At 50.1% G+C, this 19137-nt stretch overlaps 7 protein-coding genes across 7 annotated transcripts; 3 read left to right on the plus strand and 4 right to left on the minus strand.

The window, feature by feature from the left end:
• Window positions 1-2071: 2071 nt before the first annotated feature.
• On the plus strand, window positions 2072-3697 carry V2A60_007934 (autophagy protein ATG9; the record flags this gene model as incomplete). The annotated part of the gene is made up of 2 exons (XM_083259214.1): window positions 2072-2278; window positions 2330-3697. The coding sequence occupies 2 exons, from the start codon at window positions 2072-2074 to the stop codon at window positions 3695-3697; spliced, it is 1575 nt and encodes a 524-aa protein (XP_083115340.1).
• Window positions 3698-5482: 1785 nt separating this feature from the next.
• Window positions 5483-6865, plus strand: V2A60_007935 (mitochondrial carrier domain-containing protein; the record flags this gene model as incomplete). Its single annotated transcript, XM_083259215.1, has 8 exons — window positions 5483-5517; window positions 5576-5645; window positions 5735-5770; window positions 5826-5958; window positions 6013-6105; window positions 6170-6226; window positions 6283-6754; window positions 6832-6865. 8 exons carry the CDS (start codon window positions 5483-5485, stop codon window positions 6863-6865), a joined length of 930 nt encoding a protein of 309 aa, XP_083115341.1.
• A 536-nt stretch (window positions 6866-7401) lies between these two features.
• Window positions 7402-9022, minus strand: V2A60_007936 (uncharacterized protein; the record flags this gene model as incomplete). Its single annotated transcript, XM_083259216.1, has 2 exons — window positions 7402-7983; window positions 8042-9022. The coding sequence occupies 2 exons, from the start codon at window positions 9020-9022 to the stop codon at window positions 7402-7404; spliced, it is 1563 nt and encodes a 520-aa protein (XP_083115342.1).
• An 844-nt stretch (window positions 9023-9866) lies between these two features.
• Window positions 9867-10802, plus strand: V2A60_007937 (uncharacterized protein; the record flags this gene model as incomplete). The annotated part of the gene is made up of 1 exon (XM_083259217.1): window positions 9867-10802. One exon carries the CDS (start codon window positions 9867-9869, stop codon window positions 10800-10802), a length of 936 nt encoding a protein of 311 aa, XP_083115343.1.
• Window positions 10803-10875: 73 nt separating this feature from the next.
• V2A60_007938 (vacuolar protein 14 C-terminal Fig4p binding-domain-containing protein) lies at window positions 10876-14101 on the minus strand (the record flags this gene model as incomplete). The annotated part of the gene is made up of 9 exons (XM_083259218.1): window positions 10876-11230; window positions 11299-11458; window positions 11519-11598; window positions 11653-11771; window positions 11824-12719; window positions 12773-13433; window positions 13497-13664; window positions 13803-13965; window positions 14034-14101. 9 exons carry the CDS (start codon window positions 14099-14101, stop codon window positions 10876-10878), a joined length of 2670 nt encoding a protein of 889 aa, XP_083115344.1.
• Window positions 14102-14604: 503 nt separating this feature from the next.
• V2A60_007939 (fatty acid desaturase-domain-containing protein) lies at window positions 14605-16379 on the minus strand (the record flags this gene model as incomplete). The annotated part of the gene is made up of 2 exons (XM_083259219.1): window positions 14605-16084; window positions 16144-16379. 2 exons carry the CDS (start codon window positions 16377-16379, stop codon window positions 14605-14607), a joined length of 1716 nt encoding a protein of 571 aa, XP_083115345.1.
• A 768-nt stretch (window positions 16380-17147) lies between these two features.
• Window positions 17148-18920, minus strand: V2A60_007940 (dihydrolipoyl dehydrogenase; the record flags this gene model as incomplete). Its single annotated transcript, XM_083259220.1, has 5 exons — window positions 17148-17765; window positions 17815-18519; window positions 18579-18658; window positions 18714-18769; window positions 18859-18920. 5 exons carry the CDS (start codon window positions 18918-18920, stop codon window positions 17148-17150), a joined length of 1521 nt encoding a protein of 506 aa, XP_083115346.1.
• Window positions 18921-19137: the final 217 nt, after the last annotated feature.

Consider the following 19137-nt stretch of genomic DNA (forward strand, 5'->3'; position numbering starts at 1 on the left):
ACGCCCAAGTCGCAAAGAAGAACAGTTTGAATGGACCTGCCACTTAGAATCAGGCGCAGAGATGGCAGCTCTCACTACAGCTAAATTGTCTTGGTTGCTAGCGACCGTTTGCTGGCTGGTATTGAATCAAGCAGTGAAATGGAACTCGGCTACGGAGTACTTGTTCACGATCGGGGGTTGGAATATGCGGAACACGCGCGGCGTACCACGTACAAGTTTTGTCTCCCCACTGTAAGTACCTACTAACTACCTAGGCAGTAGGCGCGTCTTGTGGGTCTACAACCAGACTTGGCTTGAAGCCAATGCTGGATGCTCTGACAAGCATGAGCTTCTGCGAGCTCCGGGAAATTTTGCTGGAAGTGAAGACAAGCAAAGGGATAGTGTTTGAAATAAACTTGGTACATAGCGAACCCTCTTTATTAGGACTAATAACTAAGGACTTAGTACATAGGTACTTAGGTACCTAGATACTACCAGTAGGCTAGGTGCCGTGGGAACACCCCGAGTTGTGTCACTGCCAATCGTATCGGCGCGCCCCACAGTGGTCGGCACATGAGCACCTGGCGAATGGCTGGCTACCTACCTCAACGACCGTGCTCTCCTCAGCAACACCAGGTCATTGAGCTCGCGCCGTGAAATCCCACCGTTTTGCTTGGTAGAATGATCAAGTGATAGCGATCAACTCAAGTGGGTGCTTGCACATGCTAGCAGTAAGCTATTGTCGAATGCTTTGAGCTCGTGCCTTATTTCGCCACGTGCAACCGTCATCAGCCACTTTGGCAGACATTCTGCTTTTAGTCTCGCCTTTCACCACTAATTCGATTATTGCATTTACGAAACGATTCTGCCGAAATGGAAGTCCCCTTCAGAAATGCCACTAAATCGTTCTATGAACAGCTTCGATCTCGTGACAACGACTCTATTGATATCGAAGGCAGAAGAATGCGAGCGCTCGACGAGGCAAACCTAAAGCACGAATTTGAAGATGTTCAAGTCAAAAATATCAAAGATGAGGAAAGTCGCCTGACGGACGGAAGCATCATGGCCGAACGCGGCCAGCCTCCCTCTTTGACGCGACAATATAAAAGTAGACCGTCGCCCCTTGCCTGGGCAGCTGACGAGGATGACCAAGACGAAGACGTCCCAGCCTCTCTACTAGTTGAGAACAACTCAGAGTCAATACAACGGCTAGATGCCTTGAAAGGAGCGACTACTCATGATACACTGGAACCGGCGACTTGGAGAACACCATCGCCTAGGACGCTAAGAGCCCAATGGGAAACAGTCAATCGACAGCAGCGAATATACCGGGATGACGCTAATAAAAGCTACTACCCCCGTTCAATGATGAGAAATACTCGCCCAGGCGGTAGGCGAGAACGCGCTCTGTGGCGATGGGTAAATACTTCCAGCTTGGACAGCTTCATGAGAGATGTCTACGACTATTATGAAGGGGGAGGCATGTGGTGTATTCTTTGCTCGAACGCGCTCTGGCTTCTGTAAGGACAAATTTACGCTATGTGTGATTCAGACAGTTTCTGACCACGAGTTTTGTAGGGAAACGTTGTTTGTCGCGGTTCTGCTCACATTTCTCACCCAATGTGTCGACTATGGAAAAGTGCCGGAGAGCAAGTCTCTGGAGCAGGTAATCATCACTCAATGCACTCGCAAGATGTCAGGCTTCTGGAACCTCGGAATCTGGCTATACTCTTTTTTCTTCATCTGGAAATCTGTCCAATATTTCTTCGAGATACGTCGCTTGATACATATACGAGAGTTCTATATCTGTCTATTGGAAATCCCGGAGCAAGACATGCAAACCGTGTCTTGGCAAGACATTGTGGCCAGGATCATGGCTTTGCGAGACCAAAATCCTAAAACAGCAACAAATATACCAGCCAGACTGCGACGTTTCATGGGTAGCCAGTCAAAGGAAAGACTAGACGCTCACGATATCGCAAACAGGCTCATGCGAAAAGAGAATTATCTTATTGCCATGATAAACAAAGATGTATTGAATCTTTCGCTACCGATTCCTTTCTTGCAAGAAAGGCAGCTCTTCTCCAAGACGATGGAGTGGTATCTTCACTACGGTATTCTTGACATGGCTTTCAATGAACTCGGCCAAGTGCAGCAGGATTTTCTCCGGGCCGATCGCCGAAAAATCCTGAGTGAGAAATTGCGTCAGAGACTTTTCTTTGCAGGCATCTTGAATCTTATATTCGCCCCTGTCGTCCTTGCATATGTCATTATTGTCTACTTTTTCACCTACTACAATGTGAGTGATGCATTGGCTCCTCAGATGATCGATTGCTGATATTTGTCTCAGGAGTACCAAAAGGACCCTAAATTAGCAGCCGCACGGAAATATACTGCACTTGCAGAGTGGAAGTTCCGTGAATTCAACGAGTTACCGCATATTTTTTATGAGAGGCTTCATATGTCTTTTCCCTTCGCAACACGATACGTTGACCAATTTCCGAAGCGGATGACTGAAGATATAGCGAGAAGTGTGGCTTTCATGTCCGGTGCGATAACCGCCGTACTTGCAGTATGCACGGTTCTTGACTCGGAATTATTTCTCGGATTTGAAATCACCAAGGATAGAACAGTCCTGTTCTACCTAGGCATTTTCGGAGCCATATGGGCCATGACTCGAGGCATGGTATCCGAAGAAACTGCTGTATTCAACCCCGAATATGCCCTGCGCAACGTCATCGAATATACGCACTATATGCCTGACCATTGGGAAGGCAGACTGCACAGCTTCGAAGTGAAAAAGGAGTTCGCCGAGCTTTACAAAATGAAAGTCGTGATTTTCCTGGAGGAAGTCATGGGAATCATCACGACCCCAATGCTCCTCTTATTCGCCCTCCCGAAATGCAGCGACCAGATTGTTGACTTCTTCCGCGAATTCACAGTTCATGTTGACGGACTTGGGTATGTCTGCTCATTTGCAGTGTTTGACTTCAAGAAGGGTGTGGGTGTGGGTAGCGGCGGCAAGCGAGACTCTGTACCCGACGTCCGAGAGGACTATTACACTACCAAGCATGGAAAAATGGCAGCCTCATACTATGGTTTCCTGGATAACTATGTTATCAATCCAAGAACGGGGATCCCTGGCCATCTTCCCCCCAGGGCAAGGCGTCAGTTTCATCCGCCTCCCGCATTTCCAAGTCTGAGCTCGCCGACTCTAGCAGCAGACTTGCATACGTCTCAAATTGGACGATCTGATGGACGACGCGATCTCCCGGTCTCGCCTGGCGATAGAATAACAATGAGAGGACCATCGGGAATAGCACAGCCGTCTCCCATGGCGTCGATGCTTCTAGATCCACGGCACCATGTCCCGAGTGGTGGGCGTGGTAGTAAAGGGCTGCCAAAGTCTCGCGTATCACGGAATATAAGACTTGAGGAGAGCAAAATCGCTGAAGAGCCTGGAAAGATTGCACCGAGGACCTCGATACACAAGCTTGATGAAGAGTTTAATGCGTTTGATGAGGATGGTGAGGATGGTGAGGATGTTGGGGATGGCGATGGAATTTTGGGCGAATCTGTTTGGGAGACATCACCCGCCAAAGGCTTAAGCCGTGAGAATAGTGCGGCGAATACCGCTGAACCGGACGCGGGCGTACTGGGGCTGATATACCAATTGCGGCAGACGCAGCATGGTCGTCGCGGGAGTAGTATGGTCTAGTGCGGTCAATTAGAGGACGACAGATTAGGAGACTAATCTGCACAAATGCACTGTCACCGGTTTTTACTACAGCTGAGACTATTATGAGTAAACATGCAAGCAGCCGAAATAAGTAAAGATGACCCCAGAGATGCGGCAATTGGGCTTACTATCTGCGCGAGCAGTGGGTGCGTGGCACGATGTACCAGGTTTGCTCAGGGCCTGTTTAGGAAGTAGGCCTCGGAATGGAGAGTTCCCTGGGGGGGAGCCTACGGCGGGTACGGCGGATCTTGACGTGCTGCTGATGTGTCCTTCGGCGTTACGACAGTCCGGCTTTGTGGCATGGTCACCAGCTTATTACTGAGTACAGAGTAGTCGCAGCCGCCCCTCTTGGGGCTGAGTGGAATTTGTGGGCATCCACTTTCCCATCTGATAGTTATTGGATGCGAGGTTGGCCGTGCTTTTGCATCAATGGGCAAAATGATAGCTAGACTCAATACTAAAACGAGCGTGGTTCTCGCGAACAACATGAGCTTGAGAGATGGCAGACAAGAAAAGCAGCACTCGGATTTTCCCACGGTGGTGATCAAAATGTGCATTAGCCTATTACTGAGTGCACATACACTGACTGGGTTGGCTGCGAGCAGGGGCACGCACCCCTGCCGGAAGTTCCGCTTATCAGATGCCCGACACCGAGGAGCCGGCGATTGCAATGGGATTTGGCGGACTATGTATGTACATACTGCAGCCGGCTTGACGTTATCTCCTTGGGTCGCTCTTAAGACAGGCAAAAGACCCTTCAACAGACAACACGTCTACTTAGTAGCTGAATTTGACGTGTTGATGTCTGCCGCTTGTGTTCATGCAACCAATGTACACTGCTTTGTAGCCGGTGACAGGGCGAATGGTACAATCTGCAGCTGAAATTTTATGTGACCGTCCACCTACGAAAATGTGTGTGAATATAGCCTTGGTCACAACGCGCCACCATTGATAGTGTGTACGAGAATGAGACTGTTGCTTGCCAGGGGAACAGACGCCGCTATTTTCTCCTGTGACAGTATGGTCAATTGCCAAGATGTCTTCCAAGAGCGTCAGCTTGGCTAAGTACTTAATTGCAAAATACGTGGACTTCTTTTCAGTGACACTCCAGCAGCATGCAGAGTGTGGTGGCTACTCAGTACTTACCTACCTACCTACCTACCTTAGGTACCTAAGTACTTACTTAGGTACTTAGCATCTGGTTAGCCCCAGCGTGCTACAACCTAAGTAAAGTAAGTACCTTCTGATTGGCAGTGGGCACCTACCTCGGTAGGTACTGTAAGTAAGTAAGTACTTCCTAGCTACCAACCCGCACAGCTAATGAGACCCAACCTGGACTGTGGCTAGTCGCACCGGACTCCGAGGCCGCGAACGGAGAAACGCAAAATTTCCTAATGTACTCTAGACAACCTCGATGTCTACTAAAGCATTGTCGCTTGCACACCTGACTATACAGGTCGCATTCTGACATTCGCTCTACCGCCTCTGCCTGAAGATCGACCCTTCTTGTACTTACTTGCTTCAGTCTTTTCGCATCTGTTCTCCCTGCCACGACCGGCTAGTCAACCGGCTCTTGGTGCATCCGACAGGAGCGCACCCTTTTCTCCCTCCTCCACCACTACCGAAAAAAATCCACGTCGGCCACTCGACGCACGATACTGTGACAGTTTGGTGCGCGCCCGAACCGCATTATTTTGCCTAGCCGTCAACCTGGCGGCCATAGACTCGAAAGCCTTCGGCCCAGCGCCTACAGCTGTGGCCGAAATGGCCTTGCCAACTGCCGAAGCCGAGGAATATGAGTACGCATTTGTCTTTGGGGGCTTTGCTTCATCTGAGCGCTAACACTCTGACCATTAGCTATGAGTCGCTGCCACCCAATTTCTCTCTGCTTCAAAACATGGCAGCTGGCGCTTTTGCAGGCATTGCCGTAGGTTCTGCCCCTTTGCTCGCCCTGTCGACACGTTGCGCACCACCAACGCCAAGCTTCATATGCAATCTCGATTAACCGAAAAACAGGAACATACTGTCATGTATCCTATTGATGCGGTCAAGGTATAGCTCCCAATTACGGACGTCATTGATGGCCTTTTACTAACTCTGCATGTAGACGCGCATGCAAGTCCTTAACCCGAACACGACTATTGCCTACAGTGGCGTGCTTCGTAGTACGTATCAAATGGCAGCTGGCGAGGGCTTCTTTAGCCTCTGGCGAGGAATGTCCAGCGTTATTGTCGGAGCTGGTATGATGGTCGATATAGTTGATAAACTAGCTACAACACTAACGGATCGAACAGGCCCTGCGCATGCGGTGTACTTTGCTACGTACGAGGCTGTTAAACATGCTATGGGTGGAAATCAAGCAGGTGTCCACCACCCACTTGCAGCCGGTAAGTCTAAGCCGACGATTGATGTGATGTGCAGGAGCCCTTACTGACACACTTTTCTGTGTAGCTACGAGCGGTGCGGCGGCCACGATTGCCAGCGATGCTTTTATGAACCCATTTGATGGTATTTAACACGTCCACATTCATCCCGTGAAACATCATCTAACAATCATGATGCAGTCATCAAGCAACGAATGCAGATTCAAGATTCCAGCAAGATGTACCGATCCATGGTTGACTGTGCCAAGTACATATACAGAAATGAAGGTCTTGGCGCCTTTTATCTATCATATCCCACGACGCTCTCTATGACAGTCCCCTTCACGGCCCTGCAGTTTCTTGCATACGAATCGCTATCGACAACTCTGAACCCAACCAAGAGGTACGACCCCGTGACTCACTGTTTGGCGGGTGCTGTCGCCGGCGGTTTCGCAGCTGGTCTTACTACCCCTATGGATGTCATCAAGACGATTTTGCAGACCAAGGGAACATCCACCGATCCTGCTGTGCAGAATATAAACAGTTTCGTTGGCGGCTGCCGCTTGCTGTATCAACGCGAAGGCTTTCGCGGCTTCTTCAAGGGTGTCCGACCTCGCATTGTCACAACTATGCCCAGTACCGCCATTTGCTGGTCAGCTTATGAATTCTCAAAGTATGTAGAAAGATCCTTCTTTTCCCAGGTTGAATCGTTCTTTGTTGTGTATGTTTCTAATGATCGGATTTTATCAGGGCTTATTTTATCCGACGCAATGATAGGCAGTAACGCTTTTGCAACGGAAAGATGTGAACTTCATGTCAATGTACACGCATGAGATATGACATGTCGTCAACATCTCCTCTTTTTTTGTGCCAGTGTGGCAGCAAGGGTCTACTGTGTCCACTCGCCACTGTATTCACAATTCTGCCCCCAAAAGTTATTTCGAGGGCTATGATGCCTGTCACATATAGCCAGCCAACAAACGCTGGTGGTATGTATAGAACATAATTCTTGCGCGACGGTCATGTTTGGGTTATGTGAGGACTATGCAGTTAGAACTGTTTACATGTATTTTTCCCCCAGAGTTGCTCATTTATTCTCTTCCATCGTTCGATAATGTCTTGAAAACTACTGCATTTCTCAGCGATAAACTCGTTGCCATGGAGATCACATGCCCGCTCCTCCGCAATTGTATTGTGTGCCCCAGTGAGCCTGGCCATACCGTGATATGAATGTACAAAGCTCGAGGGTGTGAGAGTTTGGAGAGGGATAAGGGTTCGGATGAGTGTCTTTTATTCCTACTGGATCTACAACTTGGGTCTCTAGAACCCGAAAGGGCCCCCGCCACCAGGAAAGTTAAACTTGAACTGCTGACCGCCGCCTTGCTGGAACATGAAAGGGTGTCCGCCGCCACCTCCTCCAAATGGACTACCTTGGAAAGGGTTCCCTCTCTCCTGAGAGTTGGGGTCATCACCTCGATCGAAACGGGCACGAAGCTCGGGGTCGCTCAGGACTTCATAAGCCTCATTGATTGCAGCCATCTTCTTCTCAGCGTCTTCCTTTGATATGCCTTGCTTGTGAGCCTTGTCAGGATGGAATTGCTTAGAAGCCTTGCGGTATGCCGACTTGATTTGTCTCTCGTCCGAATCACTGGCCACGCCAAGAACCTTGTAGTAGTCCTTCGTCTGGCTGCGTTTCAAGGCAATCTTGGCTTTGTTCAAAACAGGCTTAATCTTGTCATGCTTATCGGTATGCAATTCACCGGCACTCTCGAGGGTCTTAATGGCGGCTTCGAATTCTTCCTTCTTCAGCAGAGCTTTTGCTCGGTACAGCATGCCCCAGAATGAGTCAGCGTTCAACTCGAGAGCTTCCTCGCAGTATTTTTCGACATTCTTGTGATTACCCTATCATGTTATCGCGTTAGCAGTTCCGAATAGTGACTAATTTAAGGAAAATCCATACCTCTAAGTAGGCATGGCATATCATCTCAATAAGCTGGCCATATAATTGCGCAGGGGCCTTCTCAGGAATGAATCCGGACTGTCTCAACTCTTCTGTTTGTTCTTTGAGTAACGTGATTAACCCTGCCTCCTCTTCCGTGCCAACAAGAGTTCTTCCAGCCGTTGTTGTTTGGCCTCTGTGAAGCTGTCCCGTAGCTCGATTCAGGCCCTTCTGAAACGCCTTTTGCTGCTTGTGAAGCTTCTTGCAGACCTTTGAGTCAGGGTCGGAATGGAGACACTTGCGAATTTGTGACAGGCCATTGTCAATATCGCCTAGAGCATAGAAGCTTGTAGCAGAGATGAGAACGTGAGGTGATGTGTCGCCAGGCTTCAAGTGCAGAACGTGTTGCAGGTCGCCCATGCCCTCCTCAATTTCACCGCGCGCGAACCTACAGTTGGACCGAAGCTGGCGTAGAGCTAGAGATCGAGACGCAATGACAATAGCAGTACCGGCGTTTTTGACACAGTCATCCCAGTTCTGGTTCTTTGAGGCCTCTTCTGCAGCGGTCGCAGCAATTTCGGCTTCCGCCAAGTCGACAAGCTCAGGAGAGTCCCCAGCTTTTTCTGCCGCGGTATAATCTGCCCTGGCACCACTCCAATCTGCGACCTTTGACTTGATTTTTGCCAGCTGGACGTGAGCGCCCTGAAAGCCAGGCTTTAAGACCAGTACTTTGTTGAAATCGTCTGTTGCCTGACTGGCTCGACCGATGGACAGGAATGCAGTCGCGCGCTTGAAAATGGTCAAATAGTTATTCGGGTCCCTGGCGATGGCAGCGTCGTAATAGAGAATGGCTTCGCTGGTCTCGCCTCTGGCTAGGTGCGTCTGCGCATTGTTCAGCAGCGAGGACACAGGAAGATCAGCCGCAATGTCCTGCGCAGATAGTGCGGTGGCTGTTGCAAGGACGCCGGCAGTAATAGCCAAGTGGGATAAGGGGAACCGCATGTTTTCGCCCTCGTTCTTGTGGTAATATTGAAGCTGGCGGGTGTTGTCACTCGGGGAATCTCAAATCGGCAAGTCCTGGCGGAAGTTGGTTGCGTGACTGCTCGGGGCCTTTCGAGCGCTGAATAGGCCAGCAGCAAAAGTCACGAAAGTCTCTGTATAGTAAATCTGCGGCGGACGGCTTTAACTCCTCAGAGCTATACAAAAGAAAATTCAGCTTGCGCGGGTGCACGTATTGGAGTGCGATGGTTCAACGGCCCACGCTGTCCTTTTATCTACCTAGGTAGGTAGGTGAGTATGCATGTCACCAAGGTAAATAAATGCCAGCAGTGCACGCTAGCCGGACAAGATCAAAGTGGCCACTGCCGTGCTCCTTATTTGCTGTAGCGCGAGGAGGTGAGCTCCACCACCACATACTGAGTTATTATTCGTACCGAGTACCTGGACTCAGGGCCTTATTGATAGCCTAACCAGCGCTTCCTCTTCTACACGGCTCATAGCTTCAAGGGGGGATGGTGAAGAGCATGTCTTGTTGCTCAATTTGAAAGAATATCCTGTGGTTTTATATCTAGTTTCATTCGTACATATGTCGCGTAGATCTTTCCGTCTCGCCACGGTTACCATTGTGAACCTAGCTGCCCAGCCATTGTCCGAGTGGCTTAAGTATCAGCCCAGTGCCCCAGTGCAAACGTTACGGCTCATCGACCTACATTGCATCTTAAATATCTTCAAAGCGCAGGCACGCAGCGACCACACGCGCCGTCTCGGGCTCCAGACGCAGAATATCCTTTTATGCTCTTACCCGCTCTCGAATAGTTACCGTCTGCCGTCTAACCAGTTGTCTGCCATGGCTCATTTGCGCGGTCGTCCTGAGGCAGACGCGCCTGATTCCATGTTCTCGCCATCAATTGCCCGGATTGCCGCTACAGAGGCCAGAGATTGGTCAGTTGTCGATTCCTGGGTTGCCTTGCAATTCCCAAGCCGCCAGCCACCGCCGTTTGAACGTAACGCCGACACCTTGAAAGCGCTGCTTGATCTCATCGCTTTCAACGACAAGACGTCCGAGGAAGCTCGTCTGTTCGCGCGAGTTGATCGAGATTTCTTCAGTCAGATGTCTCCAAGTGCAGATTTAGAAGACACTGAGGGGCCTGCCACGGTGGCTGCAATAAAAAATGCAATACTGGATATTGTTCAACAAGAGCTGCCCAAAGAAGGGAGAGTCGCACTCCATTCCATGTCCTCCATGGCGGTATCTGCTCGAGTTTCCCTGCCAGAACCCGAGTGCCTGGCCGCCGTAATTCTCGATATCCAGTCTGCCATATTTGAGACTGAGCAGATGACATCTCGAACCGAAGCGTTGCATCGACACATTCACTCAGAAATCGTGCACACCAACTACGTGCTAAGCATGATCCAGCATGGGGTGCATAACCTACGAGAACTCTTTGGGAAACGCAACGTAGAGCTGCAGCGCATCGTACAATCGATGACGGCTCAAGTACCAGAATTTGAGAGAAGAAATGCATCGCTGAAATCTTCCACCGCGTCGTTAGTCTTTACAGTGCATGATATACTACAAGAAGAACAAGGCTACCTTGCCTTGGTTGAAAATAGGAAAGATCTTGAGAAGCGTATATCGGTATTTCGTGGTCTTCCGAGCGATCCAGACTTGGCAAGGACCGAGTTGAATGCCTATCGAAGGGAGCTTCAAAGGATGACCTCACGACGAGATGCTGCCTTTCAAGGCCTAGTGGAACGCGAAACACCGGTAAAAAGGAGGTGACTGGACAAACGGATAAAGGCCCCATACTGCTGTGCAAATTTATCACTACATGATTAACCAACTGCGAGTCTGCTCAAGTATTACGCTTGCTCCTGCCCGAGACTGCGCCCCCAAGTCTTCCAAATTGCCTCCCCAGGCCAGATTTCTTTGCCGCCGGTGTATTAGCATCCTTTTGAGGTGGTGCGTTGCCAGGGGCGGCTCTGCCATCCTTTCCTCTAACGTCAAACGAGCCGTCACCTATCCTGAGTTCTCCAATACCGACGCTGGGGACCTCATCGTTGTCCATGCTCTGCCTCTGTGCTCGCCGAGCTCTTTCCTGGACACTACGAAATTTCTCTAACAGCTCCACCCAACGAATACCACCCTCTTCACGTCCCTTGAGACGATTCGGTCTGTCGTAACCGGAGCTGCTAGACGACGTTGCAGCACTGAGCATTGATTAGCACAGTCACCTCACTTTAACAGGATTTCATGTACGGTGGGGGAGTCATCTTACTTGCGCGGGGCCGCATGCAGATATCCAATAGCGCTGACGCTGTTAAGCCGGTTCTTCAGCGCGGCAAAAGCCGAAGATTGCGGTAGTAGCATAAGGATACCATACATACATTTGTATAGGTATGGGTATTTTTCTGGTTCCAGCAGTTGCAGGCGAAGGTCTATGATGTCATTTTAAGCAAATGTACAGATTCAAAGAAGATTTACTTCGTCAAACGTACAAGTGAAGACCGGAGACTCGATGAGTTGCACCAACTTGTCGACTTGAATAAGAATATTGACGGTCATGTCTAATTCACCGCTTTCATGGCGAGTTAGCAGATGTAGCAAGAGAGTATTGCCAATCTAGACTCACAAGATCTGCAGCAAGTTATACGCCTGTTCATAAGCCTGCGCAAGCAGACAAAGCGAAAAGGTAGCGACTGCGTTGTAGCACCAAGAACGAAACAGAGCGACAAACAGAGTTTGGCCATCCTATTCCTATTGTTAATCTTCGTCTCGCTTGAGGCATCAACAGAGACCATACTTTAGTTTCCAAGTTCCGCAGCCTCTTACGCACTTCTGCGAGCTGTGGGGCGGTGATGAGATTATTGTTAAGATTCTGAACCATGATGCTCGCAAATTCAACGTCTTCTTCCTTTTCAATACAATCCGCCAGGGTACGATAAATCCTTTCCGGGCTGAGGCTGATGCAGAGCTGCCGGATAATCAGGTTTCCACGCACTTCCAAAAGCTTCCGGTCTGTGGAAAACAGTTGAAGCAGATTGACCATGAAGTACGCAAAATAGTCATCCTCGCTATTTCGTGAAATCTGCGATAGCAGCTGCAAGTCCTTTGTGACGACAGCATCAGACGGATCGGATAAGGTCTTCAGCAGAGCTGGGAACGTGCCGTCGTTGAAGGCCAGGACTTTTTTGGGTGCTTTTCTGTGCAGCATGATGAGCCATGTCAGAGCAGCAACTCGAGTAGCCTCATGATCGTTCAGGAAAAGCAGAGTTAAAGAATTCACAGCCGCAGCATAGTCCAAATCAGGTTGAGCCTGTGAGACTACCCCCATTTGGGCAGACGCGATGCGGCTCTGCAATGGGGCGGTATTTTGGTCAGGCTCACGGAAACTGGACAATAAGACCCGATTGCTGCCAGCTGGCTCGTTCTTCTCAGGCGGCAAAGTCTGCCTCGAGCTCAAGAACCCTGGCACCTGGAGGGCAGAATGCGGTGGGACAGACTCGTCCGTCAACGAGACCACGTAATCCATTAAAGAGTTGTTCACTCTGGTTGCGGCCATCTGAACAGGATCTTTGGTGCTGGCCATTGCAGGCAGCATGTGTGCCAAAATGTTCGGCGTGAATAGCAAAACTTCCTCCGGGCAGATGTCAAGAAGTCCCACAATCCATCGCAGGGATTCCAAAAGGCTATCTTCTTCTGTTCGAGTAGTCAGCTATGCATGTTACGAATCTCATAGGAGCGAACCTTACCAAGTGGTGACTCTAACGCTTCAGTAAGGATCTCTAGGATTTCCTTGTAATTGACTTCGACGTCTTGACCAGGAATCCAGTCGTCCTCACAACTCTCGTCAGCTCCTTCGTCGCTCAAGTCAGTTTCTATCTCATCGCCTTCCTCTGGCTCTGGTCGGTAGCTGCCGCTATCAATTGACTCTTGTCTTTTTCTTTTTCCACCTTCGCGAGACTTCTTGCTCTCGAGTATGCCCTTTTTGACTCGTGAAATACGCCTGATCTCGCCCAAAAATTTGTCTAAGCAAGATCGAGTGGCGGTTTGCACATCGCTGTTCTGATCACACAGAAACTTCAGAAGGCCAGATAGAAAGCAGGGGAGGTATGTTACGAGCTCCAGATCAGGGATCGAGTCCAGTAATGTGATCCATCCGACTAAAAACTGGCGCGTAAAAGGATTTGAGACCCAGATGCGTTCTTTCAGAAGAGGTATGAATCTAGGTAAAGAAAACGCAGTCGGAAGATGTGCATGAGGGTCGTCCTGCTCGTCCTTGTCGTTTTCAATATCCGGTGGAGCTTCAAGCACCGATATATAGGAAGCGGCAGATTCAGACACGATGTCTTTGACAAGTCGGTCAAGCAGTTCTGCTCCATTTTTGACCGAAAGTTCTGAATCGGCTCCAAGCTAGTGAAAAAGGGATGGTAAGAATGATGGCCCGAGGCGAGGATGAGCAATGAGGAAACATACTTTGCAAAGTTGATCGAATATGTTGTTAAAATATATCAAGATTTCCCCTTTAGCAACTTTGGCAATGTTATACATGGCCTCACAAGCGTAATATCTGACTCTCGCATCCTGGTCCGTGAAGCAGGCCAATACAGGCGGCACAATTTTCGCGAGGTAGCGAGGAAGTTCCTAGTCCCAGCCTTAGTTAGCGATTTGACGTAGGCATGGTTATGCTGTATGGATGTGAGGTATTATTTCATCGTGCCATTATGGCTAGGTGTCAAGTAGAAACAATAACAGTGCAACTACGAAAGAACAGTTTCTTACTGGGCCTAAAGCTATGGCGGCCGCGGCCAACCCGATCAAGCCGCCATTTCTGGCATGTGGCTGGTGAACCGCATAGGCAAAGTCATTGCAGAGCTGTTCGAGTATGTCGTGAACTTTATGGTAGTCTCTGCTGGCCACCAACTCCCGAATCACCCTCTCGAGCCTGCGCCAAATGGTTAGCATTCGTTCACAACTGAGCTGGGGCAGAAAGGGACGCGGGTGGCTTCGTACTCGAGCGCGCCGATTTTGCGCTTGTCATAGAGCTTGTCGTTGAGCGCACGTTGGATACTGGTATCCATTATTTGCGCTGCTTTGATCGCGTCGCTATGCAAGAAGGGAATAGGGATCAGAGCACCCTCTCCAGCATTGATGCTTATAACAAGGTTTCGCCGCTGACTGGTAGGTGAGTGACGCCACTGCAAATGCTGGCTAGGTCAGTCACCGGCAGCCGACACGGCACGCGGACAGTATTTGTACCGGGGCCACCCAACGCACGCTAATAGGACGGGCGTCGCCCACGAACACAACAGCAGCGCTAAGAATTGAATACGGTAGAGGTCTAACAAGCAATTCTCTTGCTTCATTATACGCGAGGAATAGAGAATTGAAGAACAAATAAATTCATAAGCTTGGACGTGCTGTTGCTCTCAAGGCAGCAGGAGCAGATGTAGGCAAGGGCTGCGGTACACATCCCATGGTACCATGTCACTGGTATTGAACAATGCCAGGCAACTACCACTTTAGACAAAAATCAACGACCGCACAAAACGCTTCGAGCCAGCATGTCATAGTTTCCATCTCATTAATGTGAGTGGCCGTATAAATCACCGCTTTTTACGATCGATTGTTGGCACTTTGAGAAGATGGCTGCTTGTTGGGAGACCTCCGCAAGACGGCTAATAACTTGCTTGTTTCCATCGGCAAATCCATAGTAGGCATACGGGATGCCCACCTCGTTGCAAAACTCGATGACAAGTCTCTGCGCCTTTCGAAGATTGTGGCGGGGCATTCTTGGGAACATGTGATGAATGGCTTGGAATTGCAAGCCACCGTGAATAAAGTCTAGCCAAGGAGGGCAATCCACATCCATGGTGGTTCGAAGCATCCGCTGCGGGAAAGACTCCTGTGGTCCAAGGTCGGCGGTGCTCATGGCGAAGTGGGATAGGACGATCTGTACATGCAGCGGCGACGAGGCAATATGGCTAATCATGACAAATGTGAATCGCGACCATGCGTCAGGAATAGATTTGTACACCATCAGGTAGCCAAACCAGTACCAAAAAAACACGTGTCCGACAAGTTCCACCCAACGATGCCATGCAGAGATTCCTTTCTTCGGACTGCGCCCAGAGAGAAGGAATTGCCAGGATAATACATAGAGATTGAATCGGCCGAGGGCGAGGAAAGGATAGTACGTCCAAGCTTGGATTCGTAGGAGTACTTTGGCAGCAGTATCGTATCTCATGATTCGATCATAATAGGTTGAGCGCAAGCTACCGAGAAGGCGATGGGAAATCGCAAAGAGGGGCATGTGCTCGATGTCAGGATCATGCTCAGGGGCATTGGTAACAATGTGATGCACATTATGATTGTTCTTCCACCATCCCATAGAAAGACCTCCAATATAATCTGCGATAAGGATCCCAAGTAGGGAGTCGAACTGGTAGTTATGAGTGATGCCAATGTGGCCCGCATCATGGGCAGTGAAGACCAGCTGATGCCACATCAAGCCCAGACACAAACCACTCAAGGCATATTGGCAATACTTTAGAAATACCAAGCAGCCGCAGAAAAGACTGAGATACCGGCAGCATTCCATGGCATACGCGGACTTGCTTGTAACCATATAGCCCTCGTCAATCAACCTTTGATACAGCGCCCGATACTTCGCAACCACATGAGCCTGCGTTGCAGAATCAGGCTGCGGGTACTTTTCCAAGTCCAGAGTGATATGCTCACGCGTCAGGGCATCGAGATATGACATCCCATCCGTATCGGCATCAGCCGTTGAATGAGACGAGACTGATGAACGTCGACCTCCATGGGACGTCCTTCTGTGTGTGACGAATGATGCATCTGTGTCGAAGACGGGCGATGGTGGTCGGGACGATACGCTTGAGCTTGAGCCCTTTGGGCTACTTAACCCATCTCGCGATTCTTCGATTTCGCTCCCAGGGCGGAAAACACCACCTTGAATTGGTGGCCGAAAGTTTGCCCAAGGGGATCGAATACGGCCAATCCGGTATCGCTGCATTTGCTCAACGGCTTCTTTCGAATGCAGTCTAAATGAGAGTCTCAGCACAATTTATTCATAAGGCCCAACTTCAATCGAGAGACGTACGCTTTGACTTCGTCAGTAGCGTCTCTTCCCACCATGTGAAGAATGGAAATCTCGCCGCCGGGGTGGTACTTTAGCCAAGCATCAACTTTGAGGACGAAGTCGTCCACCACGATGATCTTTCGACCATCAGCAATCATCGCCTCGACTTCGTGTCGGGACATGTACGGTAGAATTCTGGCCTTGCCATTACTCTGTGACAAGCCGCCGTTGGCGGCAGTTGACTGTACCGACTGCATGGTTCCGCTGCGCTTGGGGGGAGCTCAAGATTAAGGTAGATCGAGCTTCTGTCTGACGAACTATATTTGGTGTCTTTCAACCGCCGATTATATATAGATGGCCGTAGAGGAACAAAGATTCACCTCATAAATTAAGAACAAAATAAGTGGTGGGAAGGCAGTGTCCAAGCGTTGTTAACGAAGTTGCGTGTTTCTCAACCATGGTCGCCCCACTGAACCGCCATGCACAGTGGGGGTAGGCAAGGGACCAGCTGAAAGCGCATAACGATGAATCAGACAAGATTGATCTGTAGATGGGTAATACAGAGCTAGAACGGCTTCGCTCGGGTGTGGTAAAAGAGATGGAAGAGGAGCTGTCCCCCTCAACTGATTGAGACATGATACTGTTGTTACGCGGCTAGACAGCAGTACAACCATCACGTTCGACTTCGGAGCAGCTGGCTGGGAGAGAACCCGAGGCTCCGCTATGCCACTCGAGCTTGCAGAAGAAGAGCAGTTCAGTGCAGGGGTATTCATAGGTTGGCAGGCATAGATAGCATGACCAATAGATGGTGTCTGGTACCTTGTGTATAGAATGTATTACTAGTTTACAAAATTTGACTTCGCTCTCCCTCTCAAAACACATCTGCGTTTCGCGTATTGAACAGACGAGATGCCGGGCTTCATGAAAGCCACTTCAGTCCCTCCGATTCATTCTCTATTTTGGTTTGGTTATCAGCCCAATAGCTGATATTCAACCTTTTCTCTGCACTTCCAATGTTGGAGAGATCAGAAGTGGATGGCTTTAGCGTGAGTAGCCATCGCAGCCTCCTTGAAAGCTTCGGCCAGAGTGGGATGCGCATGGCAAGTGCGGGCGATATCTTCGGTCGACGCGCCATATTCGAGAGCAAGGGTGCCCTCAGCAATCATCTCGCCAGCATTAGGACCAACTATATGAACGCCGAGGAGTCGATCGGTCTCAGGATCGGCAATCATCTTCACGAGACCCTCAGTGTCCAAGTTGGTCTTGGCACGAGAGTTGGCGCTGAAAGGGAATGTACCGACGCGGTAAGGTATCTTTTGGGCCTTCAAGTCCTGCTCGGTCTGGCCGACCCAGGCAACCTCGGGGTATGTGTACATCACAGAGGGGATGCAGCCATAGTTGACATGGCCGTAGCCCTTCTTGATGTATTCAACGACAGCGACAGCCTCCTCCTCGGCCTTGTGAGCCAGCATGGGACCGAAGGTGGCGTCACCGACGCAGCGGATATGGGGGATCTTGGTGCGATACTCCGAGTCAATGATGACACGGCCACGCTCGTCAAGCTCCATGCCAATATTCTCCAGGCCAAGGTTACCGGTGTATGGTCGACGGCCAATGGCAACCAGGACGACTTCGGCATCCAGCTACAACATCGTTAGCAAGTAGCAGGGGTAAGGTTCCGACGAAACGTACGGATTCGGGTTTGCCACCCTTAGCAGAGTCAACATCCAGTTTGATCTTCTCACCAGCGGTATCACCGCTGACGACCTTGGTGTTAAGCTTGAACTCGATACCCTGCTTCTTCAGTAGCTTCTGGGCGGCCTTGGCAATCTCACTGTCCATGCCAGGGCCACCAATTTGGCCAAGGAACTCGACAACGGTAACCTTGGTGCCGAGACGGGACCAGACAGAAGCCATCTCCAATCCGATAATACCACCACCAACAACAACCATGCTCTCGGGGATCTTCTCCAGGGAGAGTGCCCCAGTGCTGGTGACGACGCGCTTCTCGTCAATCTCTAGACCAGGGAAGGGTGTAGCCTCGGAACCGGTGGCAATGAGAATATTCTTTCCGCGGACAGTGGTCTCGCCGCCGTCATTCAAAGCAACTTTGATCTCGTTCTCGTTGACGAAGGAGCCCTCGCCCTTGACGTATTCGACACCGTTCTTCTTAAGGAGGAACTCAACACCCTTAGTAAGGCCATTGACGGCGGTGTCCTTAGCCTTCATGAAGTTGGCAAGGTTCAGCTTGACATCACCAACTTCGATGCCTCGGTTCTTGGTGTCGTGAAGGATCTGGTGGTAGAGGTGAGAGTTGTTGAGGAGAGACTTGGAGGGAATGCAGCCGACGTTCAGGCAAGTTCCGCCGAGAGTTCCACGTTTCTCAATGCAGGTTACCTGTACAGACACAGTCAATACTGCAGCGACTCAGCACACATGAAACGAGGAAAATTTACCTTCAAGCCCTCCTGGCCAGCCTTGATAGCGGCGACATAACCAGCGACACCACCTCCAATGATGACAAGATCCTTGTCCTCTGAAACCCGTTAGCAACGGCGCTTTCGCTTCGCAAATTATGAAATCCGACGAACCAGAAGCACTAGCGAGACCACGGCTAAAGCGAGAGAGAGCGACAGGGGCGATGGCGCTGTGAGCGTGGCTTCGTTAGTCAACGAGAGATTTTTCCTATAGCCACGCATTTGCTGCCATGCAAGCAAGGGGTGGGCGCAGACATACGCAGGCTGCTTGAACGCAGTTGGGCGAGCAACAGCTCTGGATATCAAGCGGCTGGAAAGCATGTTGGGCGGCAATGGCAGCAATTCAAGCGATCAATTGGCGCCGGTTGTGGATTTTGAAGGAGATTGAAGTTGAGGGCCGGCTGCGCTGGAAACAATAAAAAGGTGCCTTCCTGGTTCGGAGAGCTCCAGTGAGTTTGGGATTGGTCGGAAAAACCCTATGGAACATGCTGGAGGTACCCCACCCTGTAAATTTGCTGGGGAGTTACATCTACTCGGA

The sequence above is a fragment of the Cordyceps javanica genome, chromosome 5 (genome assembly GCF_051103115.1).
Source record: "Cordyceps javanica chromosome 5, complete sequence".
Classification (NCBI taxonomy): domain Eukaryota; kingdom Fungi; phylum Ascomycota; class Sordariomycetes; order Hypocreales; family Cordycipitaceae; genus Cordyceps; species Cordyceps javanica.